The following is a 17,497-nucleotide window of genomic DNA, read 5'->3' as shown; positions in this document are numbered from 1 at the left end:
CGGCCCCCAGCAGGGGAGGGAGGGGGGACTCGGCGTGGGTGCTGGGCACCCTGCATTTTGCGCAGTTGATGTTTGGCGTGCCCGGCGGCTAGCACACAGTTTTGAGTTCGCGGCTGGTCCACACCCTGCTTTCCTGCTGGTTCGAAGTCTCCGCGGCTCCCTGGCTGTGCTCTAGCGGACTGGAGAGGCCAGCGTGGAGCTCTGGGGACGTGGGGACAGACTCTTCGGGAGTCCCCAGTTCCGCTCTGACGGCACTCGGGAACTTTGAGCTGCGTTTCGGGTCTTTGTCTCCCTTGGGAGAAGCTGGACTGCGGTTTGGCAGGCCCGGTCCCTAACCAGGACCGCATGCTGGGGACCATGGAGTTCACGGCGTCGCCCAAGCCCCAGCTCTCCTCTCGAGCCAATGCCTTCTCCATCGCCGCGCTCATGTCCAGCGGCGGCCCCAAGGAGAAGGAGGCAGCAGAAAACACCATCAAACCCCTGGGTAAGTCGGGGTGCTAGGCCGTCCGTAGGGGCCGTGTTTCTCTACGTCCCCTGGCTACAGGCGGTTTGCTCCGCGGGAAGCAAGGGTGGCCTTTTCTCCTGGCCAGATGCGCTTCTAAGTTGACCAGGTATAGGTCCCGGGGAGGGAGATTTTTTTTTTTCCTTCTCTGCCCAAGTTTTCTTTGGGGCTTCTCCATCAACTCAAGGTCGTGGGAATCCAGGCTGTGTTTGTAGTCTCTCTCCCCAGTTTCCTGGAATCCCGAGGTCAAGTAGACAGTATGCATGGTGTGCAAATTTGAATGAAAACAAGTTCAAGGACAAATAAGAAGTTTTTGTTTTGTTTTTTAAGACGCAGAATCCATAGTGCGTGTAACACCTGAGCATGCGCTTGGAATCGAAGCCGCTGCGCAACTTCACAAGAAACCAGTTTAATTTTTCCATCACAATAAACAGGCTTAACATCTCTACAAAGGGCTGTAAAATAGGCCGGTCTTCCATACAGGAGCCGCTTTCTCCAAGGAAGCGCGGGGCTCATCAGCCACCCTCGTTGACACTGGCCATTTTCAGTGGAGATTAGCAAAAGGCCTCCCCAAATTCCTCGACATTTAGTTACAGTGTTTTTGCATAAACTGTTTTCTTTATAGAAGACACTAGGATCAGATTGAAGGGAGGAGAAGGTGAGGTTCTCAGGAGCACACTTGAGTTGTATGAAATATGCAAACAAATGCCCCTGACAAGGGTTCGGATAACCCCTCACAACCCTCAGAGAAAGAGTTGTCATTCACTCTCGGGTCTTCGGAAATAATTATCACACAACTTAATCACCACTATTCTTATAATATTGACAGGAATCAAATAGGTAATTTTTAACTTAAGGTAATTTTTTTAAACTTTCACTAATTTTTCTTTCTTTTCTCGACTCTAATACATATCACATCCAAGATAACAGCCGAGAAGAAACCTTAAGGGGCTTGGAAAAATAAGGAGCTTACACAGGGACAGGAGAGAGCTGAAAAGCAAAACAGCTTGAAACTAAGAAGGAGACGCAAGTTCCCCTAAACCCGGGTCAAAACATCTGAGCTGCCTCCCCGGTTCTCACCAACTTCCATCTAAGTCAAAACCTTGGAGAGCAAGTGAGCTAGCCACCAAACCCTCGTTTTTTTTTTCCAGACATATCATTGGCTACTAATGTCAAAATTTTCTCTGAGATGTATCAGTACCATTGTCCTTCCTACTTAGGGGAGAGAATTCTTCTTGAATACCTCCATCTCATTTTGGTACCCAGTAGGAAATGAGTATCTCAGGTTAAAATTCCTGACAGACATGTGAGCAGTGGTCTGGGAGACTTGCCAACTCCGCTACTATCATATCTACATTAGTCTTTTCTTTAATTTTTTCTAAGCACCCCTCCTTTCAATCAAAATTACAAATTCTAAATGCTAAGCCAATCCCAGCTCTCCACAACTCCCCCCCCCCCACCCTGTCCCGTGTCCGAATGGAGTTTGTTCACTTGTTTGGGAACAGCTCTTGTTTATTACCTTCTTATCCCTTACACTCACCAGTCCAACAGAGCACGAGAAATGACTGAATCGAAGACTTGAAGGCAGAAACACTAAGCGATCCGTTGAGAGGCAGTGGGATGTCTTCATTGAAAAAGAAAACAGAAGTGTAAGGGGTGGGTTTCTGTGTCCCACGCTCGCTCCACCACTCAAGTACATTAATTCTACTCAACATAATCACTTGAGCAATTCTGCTTTCTTGTCTTCCTTCTCTACCTTCCGTGATGCTCAGGCCAGGTGGGGCTGAGAAAGCTCACCTGTCAGTCCTTGGAAAATGGAAAAGTTCAGGTTCCTTTTTGATTCCCTGTAAATATGTGGGTGTGGGTTCCCTTCCTAAGGTGTTTCCAGAAAATAAAATGTCGGTACTCTCTGGTTTCTTCTGATTTGGAAACAACCTGCAAAACAATTAATTTGATTATCCTTCATTTAAAACATTTCCATGAGCTGGATTATTACTTTATGAGAAGAAAGGGCAAAACCCTATTTTCCATTAGCCTCACGTTAAGAAGCATGAGGAATAAAAAAAAATCATTTCATAACAAACTCAAGCACACACCACACACGTGCATGCAGGTAACTAGAACTCTGTGGTTTTCCTTGAGAGCAGTTAGAGTACACTGGTTTGGTTGGGGGTTTAGCTCCAGACTGCAGATTCAGGTAGTTTCTTTTTTAAGAAATGAAAGCTAGTTGGCCGGATTTTGAAAGCTCCCCCTGTATTCCACCAAAGTTCCTGTGGAGGTCTTTTTATCATCTGTACAGGAGAATGTCTGGTTCATAGGGTGAAATTTTCAACCCACTGGTAGATGGCAAAACCTTTTTCTCTCTTTAATTTAATAGACTAGGATTGAAGTTGTTTCCCTCACTTACCTGGAGGAAACAAACAGTCGCATAGATTATCGCTCCTGTAATCTGTCTCCGTCGTCTTCACACACACACACACACACACACACACACACACACACACACACGAGTCTTTTAGAGCCCACCGCTGTGATTTAACAAACTGGATGCTGGTATCTTTCTAGTGCCTTCCTCTGTAGCTGAAAAACCTAGAATTTGGGATGATTGTGATATTTACATTCTATCTCTCAAGATCACAAGTTTTCCCTTTCTTCACTCGTATTCTGTTCCTAAGGTAGCTTCATCCACGTCGGTAATAGGCCCTGGTTCCAGACAGACCCTGCTCATTAGATTCGGTTAGTGTCCAGCACCGGGGATGTCTCAGGTACATTTTGCACTGTGATGAATCACACTTTTCTGCTTGAGTTTCCAAGTTTAGCGGCACCAGACCCAAGGGCTTGTTTTGGGTGCTCTGCCCAGCTCCTTCCTTGTTGACTAGTGTCAGCAGTCAATCTTTCTTCTCATTGCCTCCAGAACAATTCGTGGAGAAGTCGTCCTGCGCCCAGCCCCTGGGTGAGCTCACCAGCCTGGATGCTCACGCGGAGTTCGGCAGCGGGGGCGGCAGCCCTTCCTCATCCTCTCTCTGCACAGAGCCACTGATCCCCACCACCCCCATCATCCCCAGCGAGGAGATGGCTAAAATCGCCTGCAGCTTGGAAACGAAGGAGCTCTGGGACAAATTCCATGAACTGGGCACGGAGATGATCATCACCAAGTCGGGAAGGTAGTTGGCACGGACGGGAGCGGACTGAGCAAAGGGTTCACACTGCGCTCCCGGGGGTGGGGGTGGGGTGGGGGGGCTGGAGTGGGAGCTGCCCCGGCGGGGGTCAGAGCGGTGGCTGAGCTGAGAGGCCTCCGCTTCCCGCCAGCTCCCTGAGAAAGAGTCACAGAACTGGAAGAAGGTCTTGCAATCGCAAGGTCTGGCTGCAAGACCCCACACCCAGAGAAGGAGACCTTGCCGCGCAGCCAGGTCTTTGCTCCCACCCAGGTATCTTGGGTTCGGAGCAAGGCCGGGTTGGCGGGAGCTCGGCTGGGGACTGCAGGAAGGGGAAGGAGAGGCTCCGCGTTACATTCAGTCTGCCGAAGCCTCCTGCTTCCAATAAAAACCCAGCTGAAAACCCTAGCGGAAGACGGATGAACTCCGGGTAGTGGCGGCCCGGGCGGCGGCCCCGGGCGTGTGAGCCGGGCTGCTCGCTAGAGCCTGACCCTGGGCGATTCCTGTCTAGTCTCTGAAACCAACTCCACGAATCCCCTCCCTCAGGAATGCCCGGGATTTTTGATGGGTTATGCAACTGAGTCACCTCTGGTTATTTGGGAGAAAACAAAACAAACTCAGATTTTTTTACCTATCAGTTGGGGCCCCCGAAAAAGAGACAGAATCTTTTTTAGAGGGGAAAGTTCTGTCTCTGTAGGCACATCTCTGAGGGTTCATAAACGAAATAAAACAGAACAAACAAACAAAACCAACAACAACCAAAGGGGAAATTGAGACTCCATAGAAGGTGGTTCCAACTTTCTTCCTTTCTCCCTAATTCGGCTCAGCTCTTTACAAAGAGTGAAGCCCGCCTCTCCCTCTCTCTGCCAGGAGGATGTTCCCGACCATCCGCGTGTCATTTTCCGGAGTGGATCCTGAGGCCAAGTACATAGTCCTGATGGACATCGTCCCGGTGGACAACAAGAGGTATCGGTATGCCTACCACCGGTCCTCATGGCTGGTAGCCGGCAAGGCTGACCCTCCCTTGCCAGCCAGGTTCGTGACTTTGGACTTCTTGCAGATTAAAGTGGTATTAACCCTTCTGATTTATGTGAATTTTAAGCAAATTGTTTTTAACCACCGGGCTCTGGCGTGAGAGATTTCCAAGCCCGGACGCCCGCAGGAATGAAAACAAAACATGTCGGTTAGTCTTCAAGAAAGGTGAACTTTGTGCATAGAGAAAACATTGCCTTTAATTTTATCTCTCAAAATTAATCCCAGATATTCGTGAAATTTCAATTTGAATATTTGTTAGAAACGTGACCTTTTTGAGATATATGTATATGTATAATATTTCTGATAGAATGCTTAGAGTAAGAATAAATAAATATGCTGATAGCTGCCCTGAAATCTTCATGTGCATAAAATATTTATGACATTTTTAGCCATTTGTTATCAGTGTGATTATATCTGCATATGCTTAGCATCATTTGGGTAAAACTGGTTGTTTTTGACCCACAGAAGACTCACAGGTTTTAGGTAAGGACAGCAATTTCTTCTTCCCCCTCCACAATTTTGATGGATAAGCATAGTTCGATAAGTTAATATTCTTTTACATTAAACACAGCTAATATATTGGAGACAATGCAGCTTGTATTCTTGGTTACCTTTGCTAATAATGTTTTTAAATGTCTCTATGAACCTTTCTCATGAGCGTTTTACTCAAAGGAGCGTTCAGGAGGAATAGCGTAAGAGCTGAAGTTATACGAGTCTGTCTGCAGATGTTAATATAAAGCAAACAGCATGTGTTGACTCCATTGTTTCGAATAAGAAACTGCCTGTTTCATGACGAATTTTTGGTAATTGATTGAAAGTTAGATCACAGGTAAACATTTACTTCGACGTACAGACTTAAGATCCTTGAAGGTGTGGCTGGTTCTTTGTAGGCATCTAGTCTGCAGCCACAGACACTACAGGCTCAGCAAACCCAGCGGGGGTGGCGGACACAGTCCCGGGGAGCACCACCTCCACCAGCAGAGATCACATTATTGTCTTCCAGCCTGTTCAAGGCACCAGGAAGCAGATAACAGCACTCTGGCTTTTTGTTCTTAAAACAGACCAGGAAAGCTGCCTCCAAGCCTTCGGAGTCAGCATAGTAAAAACAGTTAGGACTAAGAAATACTTGTAAAAGGCAATTTGTTCTTCCAAGTGAAAAGCAATGCTTGTAATAGATATTAAAATTAGTAGAATTGGCGTTTTCTATTATTTACTTTTGAAAAGCCAATTCAGTTAAAAACTTTTTTTTTTTTTTTTATGCAGTCAGGCTGTCCTCAAACTCACGGTCCTGCTGCAGCATCCAGACTGCTTAGATGATGACTCGGCTCACGAGTGCTCAGTTTCTAATTTTTTTTTAAACAGGGATCTGAAAGAGAAAAGAGAAAGGGGCGAGAGTAGGAACTTGAGCAGATTCCTAACCATTTTTCTAAGCACACATTGGTTTTGGCTTTCTCTAGCTTTTCTTTTTCTTTGGTCTTTTACTCTTATTTATCCCGTTTTCTTCCTCTCTGAAAATATGGCTATACGCTGCAAGCCAGCGGGACTTCATAAATATGACATGCTTGTTTACGTTTCTAATCTGTTCTGCTTAGAGAAAAAGTGCCTACCAGTGTGCTATCTTAACTGAAGCATGCGTAAGTTATTGCTGGAATTTTAGGTCGGGAGGAGGGGGGTGAGGGAGGAGGGGGTGAGGGAGGAGGGGGTCCTCTATGTTGTTTCATGTGTCCTGGTTTGGCTTACTTAAATTAATATTAGATAAAACCATGACATGGAAACATTTCAGGTAATTAATGGAAATTCCTGGTTGTTATTATTATTACAGAAAATAATTTCCTAGATTTTCCACCTCCATAGAGGAAGGAACTTGGGAAATCAGAATGCTTGAGCTGATGGTAGAAAGTCAGTTTCTAAGAAACTTCTGAATCAAAGAAGCCCTTTTTTTCCCCGTCAGACCGAAGTCAGTGATTTGTAATCAGGAAACACAATACTTCATAACATTATTTGGTAGTTGTAACAGGCACAACATTATTCATGACCAAAGTAATGCTACATTTTCATACCACTACTGTAATTTATATTTAAATAAATTCATATCTATGCTAATGTGATTACATATAGTGAATATGATAAAGGAGAAGCATGTCATCAATTTCTAGATCTTTTAGTAAATTGGGATTCTAGGAGAGAAGGATGATGTGATACTGATCAATAAAATAACAGTATTTGTAAAATTATACCTTTGGAGAGCTAAAACTTGACATGGTATTGTATTCGGAACTATCAAAGTATACTTGTATTTACAAGACAATTATGAGCACTCTCCAGAAAACAGAGAGAGAAACAAGCTTCTGAGGCCCGTAGAGTTCCCCTGTGGGTGGGGTGGGACTCTGGTAGTGTCAGCCTCAAGGAGGTTCACTCCCGACCTGTTTCATCCATTTCAGCAATGGTACAGATTCTTCGGAACTTAGTCTTTCTGTATGGTAGACCGTGGCACAGATTACTCATTCTTTACCCAAATATTGCCAGTCATGTTTGTTCTATGACCTTTCTTCCTGCTTTTCCCAACAAAACTATTTATGAATTCCAGCTATAAGGATGGTATGTAAAATTTATATACAAATAAGCTGACATGTGAGTAAAGGAATTTGTCAGGGCTGCTGATAAAGCTCCTTGATACAATGTGAGCTTCGCATGCATCAAGCCCAGAGGTCAATTCCCAGCACATAAACAAAAACAAAAGAAGAACAGAAAAAGAAAGAAAAAAAAAAAACGAAAGAAAGGGAAAATGTCTTATGAAAAAGAGGATTTCGTCCTCCTTCACATTCATCATCTCACTTTGATTTTGAAAGATTGTGTGAGGAAGGCAGTGGGGGGAGGATTTAGGAAGGGCTGCACTTAGTGTGACAGCAGGGTGACAGAATGGCTGGCCTTTCTTCTACAGTGAGTGTGCATTCCTTATGCAGCACAGCTAACCAGTAAACACGAGATTTTTCTTGCCAAAGCTTTTTTTTTTTTTTTTTTTTGCTTAAGTTTTTTTTTAATTGTTTTTTTTTTCATTTAGATTGTTAAAACTTTCAGCACATAAACAGTTGTAATGCAGCTGTGTGCTGGCATGTAAAGTGGGCAGGACAGGAAGCTCTCAGCTCAGATCCATAGACTAGAAAGCATTCACTGTGTCCTGCATTGAAAGTTAGCCAGACTTGTACTAGTAAATTAAACTGAGTCACTTTTAAGTTTAAATGAGTTGGTTCTCTAAAGTTACTTCCTCATTTGAATTGTTTCTTTTCATTGCTTGACAGTAATGCCTATATTAGAAACTTAGACATTACTGTAACAGTTTTTTTTTAAAGGCCTTTAATAGTAAGGTCAAGTATTTGATAAATGTAGACCAGTAGAATAGAAGGAGAGAGAGAGAGAGAGAGAGAGAGAGAGAGAGAGAGAGAGAGAGAGAGAGAGAGAGAGAGAATGAACAAACTCATCCTTGAAAAATGGCTTGCTCAGCAGATAATAGAAAATGTATTAATTACTCCAATATCTCTGGGACATGAAGAAGTATGTTAGATGCTTTGGAGTTATCTCAACATTGCAATTTTAATAAATCCAAGGTACATGGGACAAGAGAAATGTGTTCCTTGCATGATGTTTATGTGTCCATTAGGATCAAAACATTTAGAATAAAGACCGAATGTGTTTGATCCAGGATCCCACTATGTAGCCCAGGCTGGTTTCAAACTCTAATCCTGCCTCAGCCTTCCGAGTGCTGAGATGACAGATAGGTGTGCCAACGTGCTTAATTCAAGACAGAGTCTTAACACACACCTCATTAAAGTTCTCCAATGCTCTTCCCAGGCTCTATGTGCACCCAGACTCCCCCTTTACTGGTGAGCAGCTCCTCAAACAGATGGTGTCTTTTGAAAAGGTGAAACTCACCAACAACGAACTCGATCAACATGGCCATGTAAGTACAGAGCCTTGGATCTGCTGGTTCTCTAGATGTAAGGGACACGGTATGTGAAATATCCTTTCTCCCCTCCCTCTGCCTTTCCCTCTCCCACATCTTCCAAACTTGCTGCTATCCATCTCTGAGTCATTGTATGAGAACATGCATATGTTCTCCAGGGGACCTTGACTGCTTTTGTTAAAGCCGTTCATGGGGAAGCCATGTGGCACTGTTGTACAAGGGGGTCTGGGATCTTCTGTGCCAAGGATCTCCTAACAGTTTTGCAAACACTTTGCCACATTTCCCAACAAAACAAAGGGACTGTGCATTTGGGGAGGCTAGCAAACACTTTTTTTGGGGGGGTTAAGCATCTTATGTATGTTAGTATATTAATAATATTGCATAAAAAAGTGAGATTAAGACTTCCTCTGGGAGCCTGCTAAGTGCGTTCTGCAGAGTGCATCATCTGAGTGAGGTGTAGCAGACTGAGAGGGCCTTATTTCCAAACAAGCGTGCAAAGCTGTTGATTCACATTGTTTGTTGCTGTACAGACTGGTAAAAGTCTGTAAAGAGTTCATGAAGGGCAAACCTAAAGTCCAGGGCAAACTCTGACTCAGTTAATCTTCCCTTTGGCGTTCACATGTCTCTCTGGACTACAGCAAGGCAATGTGAAAGCCAGGAGGAAAACACCTTCAGGTGTGTCTCTCAGTGGAGGAATGTCTGGGAGGGAGCTCAGAGCCCTTGACTACTAAGGCTCTAGATGAGACCTGGCACTGCCAGTGACCCTGCTCTGCACCAAATACACCAACTGTAAAATAAAGTTGTTCTCTTTTTTCCCTAAAAGGCACCTAGAGAGTCTGCATGTCTCCCTGCAGGCTCTGTTATCACTCTTCTCTTCCAGGACTCCAAGTTTTAGTTTCTGCTGTTCTGGCTGCATAAGTGTTAAGTCAGACAATACTGGTAATAATTACAAACAGAGCAGAGGACATAGTGCTCACCTGTCATCTCTCCAGGGGAGGTGGAGGCAGGAGGAGGTTAACCTGGTCCAAATAACTTGTCCCAACTGTGTCCCTGTCTCAAAAAGCAAACTAAACCAAACAAAAACACATTTCATTTTGTGTGAGTAAAGAGTTGATTGTAATCTGAGAAAAAGAGTCATTGGCTGTGGGAAAAAGAGAAAACACAGTTCAGAGCCTCTATCAGCAGTTGATAGAGCAAATAACCATTGACAGAATGGCCCTTGCCACTTGCTAAGTTCCTTGTTAGGGCACTGTCTTGGATGTGATTGAATGTTCATGCTCTTGTGCGTGTGTACATACGTGCCAGTGTGTGTGTTCTCATATGTCTGTAAGTGTGTGTGCCCATGCCATGCATGTTGAGGACAGAGACAGGCATCCGGTGTCTCCTTTACCTGTCTTCACTTTATTATATTAAGGCAGAATCTCTCCCCCAATCAAAGCTTGCTGTCTCGTCTGGTGAGCTGACAAGTGAGCTCCTTGGATCCTCCTCTCTTAGTCCCCATCCCCTAGTGCCGGAGTTGCAGGAATACACAGCGGTGCCAAGCTCTTACATGGATGCTGGAGATTTGAACTTAGGGCCTTCTGCTTTCAGGACAAGCACTCTTACTCACTGGGCTACCTCTCAAGCCCCTATGATTCAGTGCTCTAAAATAGAAATATATGGACAGATTCTCATTTAGATTTTATGTGAGAAACTCAAGTCAGACTTGCATGCTTCTTTTGAACAGATTATTTCTGTGTTTTTGCCTTCATTGTTGGAAAGAACACGATTTCTTTCATAGTTTCCTTCCTTGGATAATTATTATAGCTTCATAATAATTATATAATCTCTCTTATTATTTCTTTCTTTTTTTTTTTTTTTTTTACTAAATAAGGTTCTTGTGACTTTAAGGCTTAGTTCTTTTATTGGATCTGTGGAATACAGAGGAGAATGGATGTAAATGGACAGTAAATGAAAGTCCTAGAGATGGTTTCAAACAGTTGAATTGACTTGAGTAGGTGTCTCTATCCTTGTGCCCCAGGAGACCTTCCTTGCTTATTACAACCACATCAGGGTGAGCGGGTTATCTTGCAACTGTGGGTAGCATGGAGAGACGTGGAAGTGGGCTACGGAGCTTCTGTTGTTACACCTGTTGGAAAGATAATAGATCTTTTCAATGTTGGCCTAATTTGCTCCCATTCAGTGGATCTTCGGCTTGAGATTTATGAACTATCTGAGATATTCTTTGTAGGCCAGTCATCAGTCTTATTCAATGTGGTTCATATTAAAGTAGATTATGTCCCAACTGAAATCTTTGCAGAGAGAAAATACAATTTAAAAAAATTTCTTTGGATTTTCTACATGTGAAAGTTTAAAATTCTTTTGTATTCTCCAGAAAGACTTTAGACTTCAGTATTTAGCCAGAATTTAAATGTTTTATTTTAGCATCATCTCCAAGGGTAGCTGGGTTTTAGGAGTTCTGAGATCTAGCCCAATTGTGTGGCAATTGGATCTTGTCAAATTATTCAGTTGCTGGTGGCCACTTATGTTTATTTTAGCCTTACAACTTGTATGATTTAATTTTACCCTTTGTCACCAGAATAAGTATCCTCTGAAACTGAGAAAGAAGGGTTCTTAGGTACTTTATTATTTGATCAGCTTCTTGGAATCAGTTTGATGAAGGTTCTCTCTCTTTTTTAAAAAAAAATTATTTTTATTTGATGTGCACTGGTGTTTTGTCTGTGTGAGGGTGTTAAATCCCTTGGAACTGGAGTTACAGACAGGTGTGAGCTGCCGTGTGGATGCTGGGAACCAAACCCAGGTCCTCTGGAAGAGCAGCCTGTGCTCTTAACCCCTAAGCCATTTCCCCAGGCCCAAAGATTCTCATTTTTATCACAGATGTAGTTTTTAGTCTCCGACAGGAGCATCCACTGTTCCCTGGAAGGTATTTCCTCAGCAAAGCACAGTTTGCATTTCTGTTGGTAGTTCTTGGCTCTGTGAGGTCTGGAGCCGAGTCAGCAGCCTCAGAGTCTGAGGTTGTTCAGCGCCCCTTGCCAGAGGAAACAGACTGGAGGGCTTAGGAGTGGGAGGGGTGTGATTTAAGGTTTGAAGCGTTAGGTTTTTTTTGTTCTCATTTTGGTATGTATATATGTGGGTGACTGGAAATGTTATTTAATAGTTCTTCTTATCTTCTCAGTTGAACATATAAGGAATGCTGGAAAACATTTTATATTAGGAGACAAATATTTGCTTTTGTTACTTCCGCTGGACTCTAGATCTATGATCAAGTCTCATTGTCTTGGACTCCTTGGAGGAAGTACATCATATAGAGAAATGATGTTCTCTTTCAAAACTTAATTTCCATATATTTGAAGAGTTCTTTTTCCTTAGTTGCTCTTATTCTGGTTTGAGACTGAAAGAGTGGCAGATACAAAATTCAATCCCATTCAATGACTTGAGGTTGACTTACAAGTCAGAGGGCAGAGAGATACTATGTGGTCGAGTGTTCTCTTATTTCTGTCGATATTGGTTCTAAGGTGTCCTGAAAATAATGAAGCCATGGCCCAAGTCACTTATATAAATTAGAACAACTATTTACATATAATTTTCTCCTAAGTAGTACGTAGGCTACTGGGAATACCTAATGCAATGCAAATGTTATGTGAATAGTTATTGATCTGAATTGTTTAGGGAATAAAGGCAAGGAAAAGAGTATATATGTTCAGTGTAGGCACAATATTTTTGATCTAAAGTTGTTATTTTATTTGATTTATTTTTTGGTTTTTTGAGACAGGGTTTCCTCTACGTAATCCTGGTTGTCCTAGAACTCACTATGTAGACCAGAGTGGTCTTGAACTCAAAGTCACAGATATCTACCTATCTCTGCCTTTGCCTCCCAAGTGCTGGGATTAGAAGCATGCACAACCATGCCTGGCCCTATTTAAGGTGGTTTAAATCTACAAAGGCACCACCCAAAGATGCAGATGTCCACCAAGTATCAATTACCCTCAGTATCTAGTATTGAGTTTGCAAATGCACTCATCAGAAACTCTCCCTCCTACACCATACCCATCCACATTAGTCAAGAAAGCAAGGGGTCCTTCAGTCACCATGTCAAATAGCAAACATCACCTAGTGAGCCCAATGCACTGTTTATGGGGTGCTTCCTGAGACCAGACGATTTGCAAGGTGTTTGAGGAGAGGATAGAACTGAACATCCAATTTCAGAAAAAAGCAGACCGGTTTTGTACATTTAAGTAGCTATCTGTCAGTAGAGACATGTGGGAAACACTATACCTAAAAATGAGTTTTGTTCAGTCAAATGTGGTAGCTCATGCCTATAATCCTAGCACTCAAGAGGTGGAGGCAGGAAACTTCCCAAGGTTTCAAGACAAGGTTAGCCTGGGGTTCAGAGGTAAACCCTGTCTGGAAACAAACACATACATGAGCAAACAAGGACAGAAAGGTTTTGTTGCTCATTTTGTACAGTGGCAAAATATTTATATTTTAGTTGTAGAACGAATGAAAATACTATTTTGTAGCTGCCCCTTTAACAAAGATAAATTATCATTACTAAGAACTTGTAATTTTTTTTTTTTTTTTTTTTTTTTTTTTTTTTTTTTTTTTTTTTTTTGAGACAGGGTTTCTTTGTGTAGCTTTGCGCCTTTCCTGGAACTCGCTTTGTAGACCAGGCTGGGCTCGAACTCACAAAGATCCGCCTGGCTCTGCCTCCCGAGTGCTGGGATTAAAGGCGTGCGCCACCACCACCCGGCTTAAGAACTTGTAATTTTTAATAGCTACAGAATGGAGAATGGCCATGGCATTGATTACATTTTAGTTTTGAAATTGGAAGTTAGTGGTTAAAGAAATTGTCAGTTATTTTTTTTTTTTAAGTTCTTATTTTGGAGCACTTCCTATTTCCTGTGTACTTCACAAGGGCTACAGTCTTTAGGGACTGTCGAGATGGTCCAGTGGGCAAAGAGCACTTGCTTCTCTGTCTTGAGAATCTGAGTTTAGATCCCAGCCCCTGCAGGCAGCTCGCAAATGCCTGTGGATGCAGCTCAAAGGGATCTAGTGCCCTCTTCTGGCCTCCATGTGTACCTGTACAACTGTGCGCACACACAAACAATACAAACAAAGTTAAAAGTAACATCCTCTATCCTCACCCTGGCCCTGTGAAGTTAGTGCCTAGTTCACATTTGAGGCTACTTAGGTTGGAGAGGCTTGCTCACTTGGCCAAGATTAAAAGAGCTGTGAAGTGGAAGTTTTGGGATTTTAACCCATGTCTGCCTAATGCAATACTGTATTTCTAAATCATTTTACTTTTTTCCTTTGTAAATAACAATCTGGCCTGCTACAAAATACTACTTTTTATTTAGAAAATTAAACATGCATTTTATGGTCTAAATAGATGAAAAAACAAAAAATATTTTAAAGACTTGTTATTATTGTTTTTAAAATTCATTTACTTTTATGTGTTTGAGTGTTTTGCCCCACATGTATATGTACCATGTGCATACTTGGTGGCCATATGGAAGTCAAAAGTGGAAGATGGTGTCAGGTCCCGTGGAATTAGACTTATAGGTGGCTGTGAGTCACTACATGGGAATAGAACTTGGGTCTGCTGCAAGAGCAGCCAGTGCTCTTAACCACTGAGCCATATCTCCAGCCCCCTTGATTTTGAAAAATGAATAAAACTTGTTCTGAAGAGATAGTTCAGTTGCTCATATGCCTGCCACATAAGGACCTGAGTTTGGGACCCCCCCACTCCCCACCTACTGGCACCAACATAAAAGCCAAGTTTCAGCAGGGGGCGCTGTAGAGTGGAATCAGTCGGATCCTGGAGCTCAGTGGGCAATCTAGTCAGTGAGTTCCAGGTGCAGTGAGAGACTCTGTCCAGAGAAATAGACTGAGGAAAACACCCAGCATTCACCTCTGGCCTCCACATGCATAAGTGTATGTGCCCACACAAACAGGAACACCAGCAGAAACGTGTGTGCACACACACTACACACTACACACACTACACACACACACACACACACACACACACACACACACACTATAATACATAGAAACCTCCCCCACCCCCCCCATGACTTCTCTCTTGCCTCCATCGTTTTAGAAGATGGCTTCTGGGACTCGCGGTTGTTTTGGTAAAATGTCATTCACCTCGATGACTCTGTAAATGTATGAAAATGACTTGGCAGAGGAAGGGAGAGGGCTGGTTCTAGTCTTAGAATTGAACCTGAAGTTGCAGATTGGATGGGTTAAGGACATGAAACTCAGGACTTCCCATCTCCTCACTGTAGATAATTTTGAATTCAATGCATAAGTACCAGCCGCGGGTGCACATCATAAAGAAGAAGGACCACACAGCTTCCCTGCTTAATCTGAAGTCGGAAGAATTCAGAACATTCATCTTTCCAGAGACAGTCTTCACAGCGGTCACGGCCTACCAGAACCAGCTGGTGAGTGGGCCCTTTGCAGTTCTGTTCTTGCACAAGGGTTTCCCCAGTACTCAAAATAGAAGTTCCTTTGGAGAGAGCCTTTGAATGTCAGCATCGCAGCATCATGTACTGAGGGGTCAGATATTTCACCGGCTCATCTTCTAAGACCTTTGCTCTGTAGTGCAGGCTGTGTGGTGGCTGATCCCTGACCTGAATCCACCCCACTGAGCCTTCTGCAGGGAGCTCCTGCTACCCTTTCCTCCTCTTGCAGAAGCATGTTCAATTTTTTTTTTTTTTTTGACAAACACAAACCTTGCACACAGCTGCCCAAATTACTCACACTTAAGATACTTTGTGAGACTAGCTTAGCCACAACTTAGGATAAGGAAAATGGCTGTGAAGGTCTCTTTAAATATTAAGCATCATCCGGGTATTTCATTGACATGAAGACATCCAATTCACAGCATCAGGTTGTATCTTCTACTACTCTCTGTCATATACTATATTTCCAACTTGAGCATTATTTTCATGCATAAGATTTAGTCTTAGTAAATATTTATTGATGGCCCACTAAGGCCAAGTGCTGTTAGGCACTTGCTCAAAAAATTTTATTCTTTCTTGGTCAGCAAAACGTTCGGAGCAACAATGATGTTGAATGGTGAGGAAGCTGAGGGGAAGACAGAGGGCAGAATTTTCCTGCAGACAAAAAAAGCAGGAAGTAGAGTTCTTTTGAGTGTACTTAGTAAGAAGTATTCGCACCTTAATTTAATTAACAATTAGGCTCTTGTTTGATTAGCTCTAAGTAGCTAGGATGCTCATCTTCCTCTTAACACACTGTTGGGTGTGTTGTGGGTTCTGAATGGATAACAATCAGGTGCTGCCTAGTGGCTGAGAATCCAACATGGGTGGGTAGGCAGAGGGGATTCAGAGACTCCAAAAGGCAGGAGGAATCCGAAATTACAGTTAGTCCTGTGCAAATAAGAAAGTGGAAAAGGGGTCGGGGGTTGCAGGGAGTGGAGAGATGGCTCAGTAGTTAAGAGCACTGGCTGCTCTTCCAGAGGTCCTGAGTTCCATTCCCAGCAACCACATGGTGGCACATAACCATCTATAGTGGGATCTAATACTCTCTTCTGGAATAAAGGTGTACATGCAGATAGAGCACTCATATACATAAAATAAATAAATAAAATCTTAAAAAAGAAGAAAGTGGAACCAGACAGAAGGCGTATTTAAGAATGGCCAGAGAGGATGGAGAAGGCTCATGTTGAGGTTCATTTCACAACTATCACTGCAATTTCCCTTACTTGTAAGCTGGGGCTAAGACCCAACCACACCATTTTTGGAGACTGCGGTGAAACTCAGATGGGATGATGAGTACAAACATGTCTTGGGAACCGTGCTGCTGGACTGTTCAGGAATGCCAACTGTGCTCATCCACACTTGGACATGAAATGTCAGTGACTGTTCCACATAGATGGCTCAATAGGTCAGATCCCTAGAAAACACACACACACACACACACACACACACACACACACACACACACACTTAAATAAGTGAAAATAAGAATTTATTGGCATGTTTGCTAAGATAAATCAATGCACAGTTGTTATGTAAATTACCTTATTATATAAACAAAGTGTCATCTCTTTTGTGCTCCAAAATGATAACACAAAATGAGAGACTTTCAGAAAATATCAAAGTAGAACTTTGTGAGTAGACCAAAGTCCACAGCACCCTAAAGCCCTGAAGATCGAAGCCACAGTCGCACTGGTATTTGAAAGCATGTGGGAAGTGGGTCTCACAGGTTCAGAGAAATACTAAGCTCATTTACACTAAGTGAAAGTGTAATTATATGATGCAATACTAGATGTATAACATTAAAAAAAACTTTGTAGATGTTTTGGGATGAAATAAAAAGTTGTCCCGTGGAAACTTCAATGACATTTTCAGAACTCCCTTTAAAGAGGGCCAAAGCGAGAAAAAGTAAATTACAACTTTGTTTTCAAAGACTGAAATGCAATGGGTTAGAACAAATATGGAGGGGAGTTTCCACGTTCAATGCCTCAGATTTGTTTTGATAGGCAGGGGAGCCATTCTGAAAAAATACCAGCAGACCTTCTGCTGTAGTACATCGATTACATAAGGATGGCTAGAATTCGGGGGCTTGCTATTGCACAGAGTGCCACTTAAAGGGTATATATATTTTTAATCTAATCTTTGCAGGAATGTTATTAAATCAGAGAAATAGTACTTTTGTTATGCAATATACAGTTGGGGAAATTGAGGCATGAGTTAAATGAGTCACTGATGGTGGCTTGCTGTGCCCGGCATGGATTTGAACTGAGACAATTATAGTCCTTGACCTCTGAGATGAGCATCCCTTCTCAGGGGGCAGAATGCTTTTTCTCTCAGC

The 17,497-nt window shown here is 42.9% G+C and overlaps 1 protein-coding gene across 1 annotated transcript in view; it reads left to right on the top strand.

Annotated features, from left to right (window-relative positions):
• Positions 1-357: 357 nt before the first annotated feature.
• Positions 358-17,497, top strand: part of Tbx20 (T-box transcription factor 20) — a 54,570-nt gene continuing 37,430 nt past the window's right edge. The window contains exons 1-5 of the mRNA XM_059266726.1: positions 358-484; positions 3,417-3,666; positions 4,528-4,692; positions 8,542-8,650; positions 14,944-15,102. Of these exons, the coding sequence (XP_059122709.1) occupies positions 358-484; positions 3,417-3,666; positions 4,528-4,692; positions 8,542-8,650; positions 14,944-15,102 (810 nt within the window). The remainder of the gene's footprint in view (positions 485-3,416; positions 3,667-4,527; positions 4,693-8,541; positions 8,651-14,943; positions 15,103-17,497) is intronic.

The sequence above is a fragment of the Peromyscus eremicus genome, chromosome 7 (genome assembly GCF_949786415.1).
Source record: "Peromyscus eremicus chromosome 7, PerEre_H2_v1, whole genome shotgun sequence".
Lineage (NCBI taxonomy): Eukaryota > Metazoa > Chordata > Mammalia > Rodentia > Cricetidae > Peromyscus > Peromyscus eremicus.
Note: the sequence above shows the minus strand (reverse complement) of the source record. Positions and strands in the feature narration are given on the sequence as shown.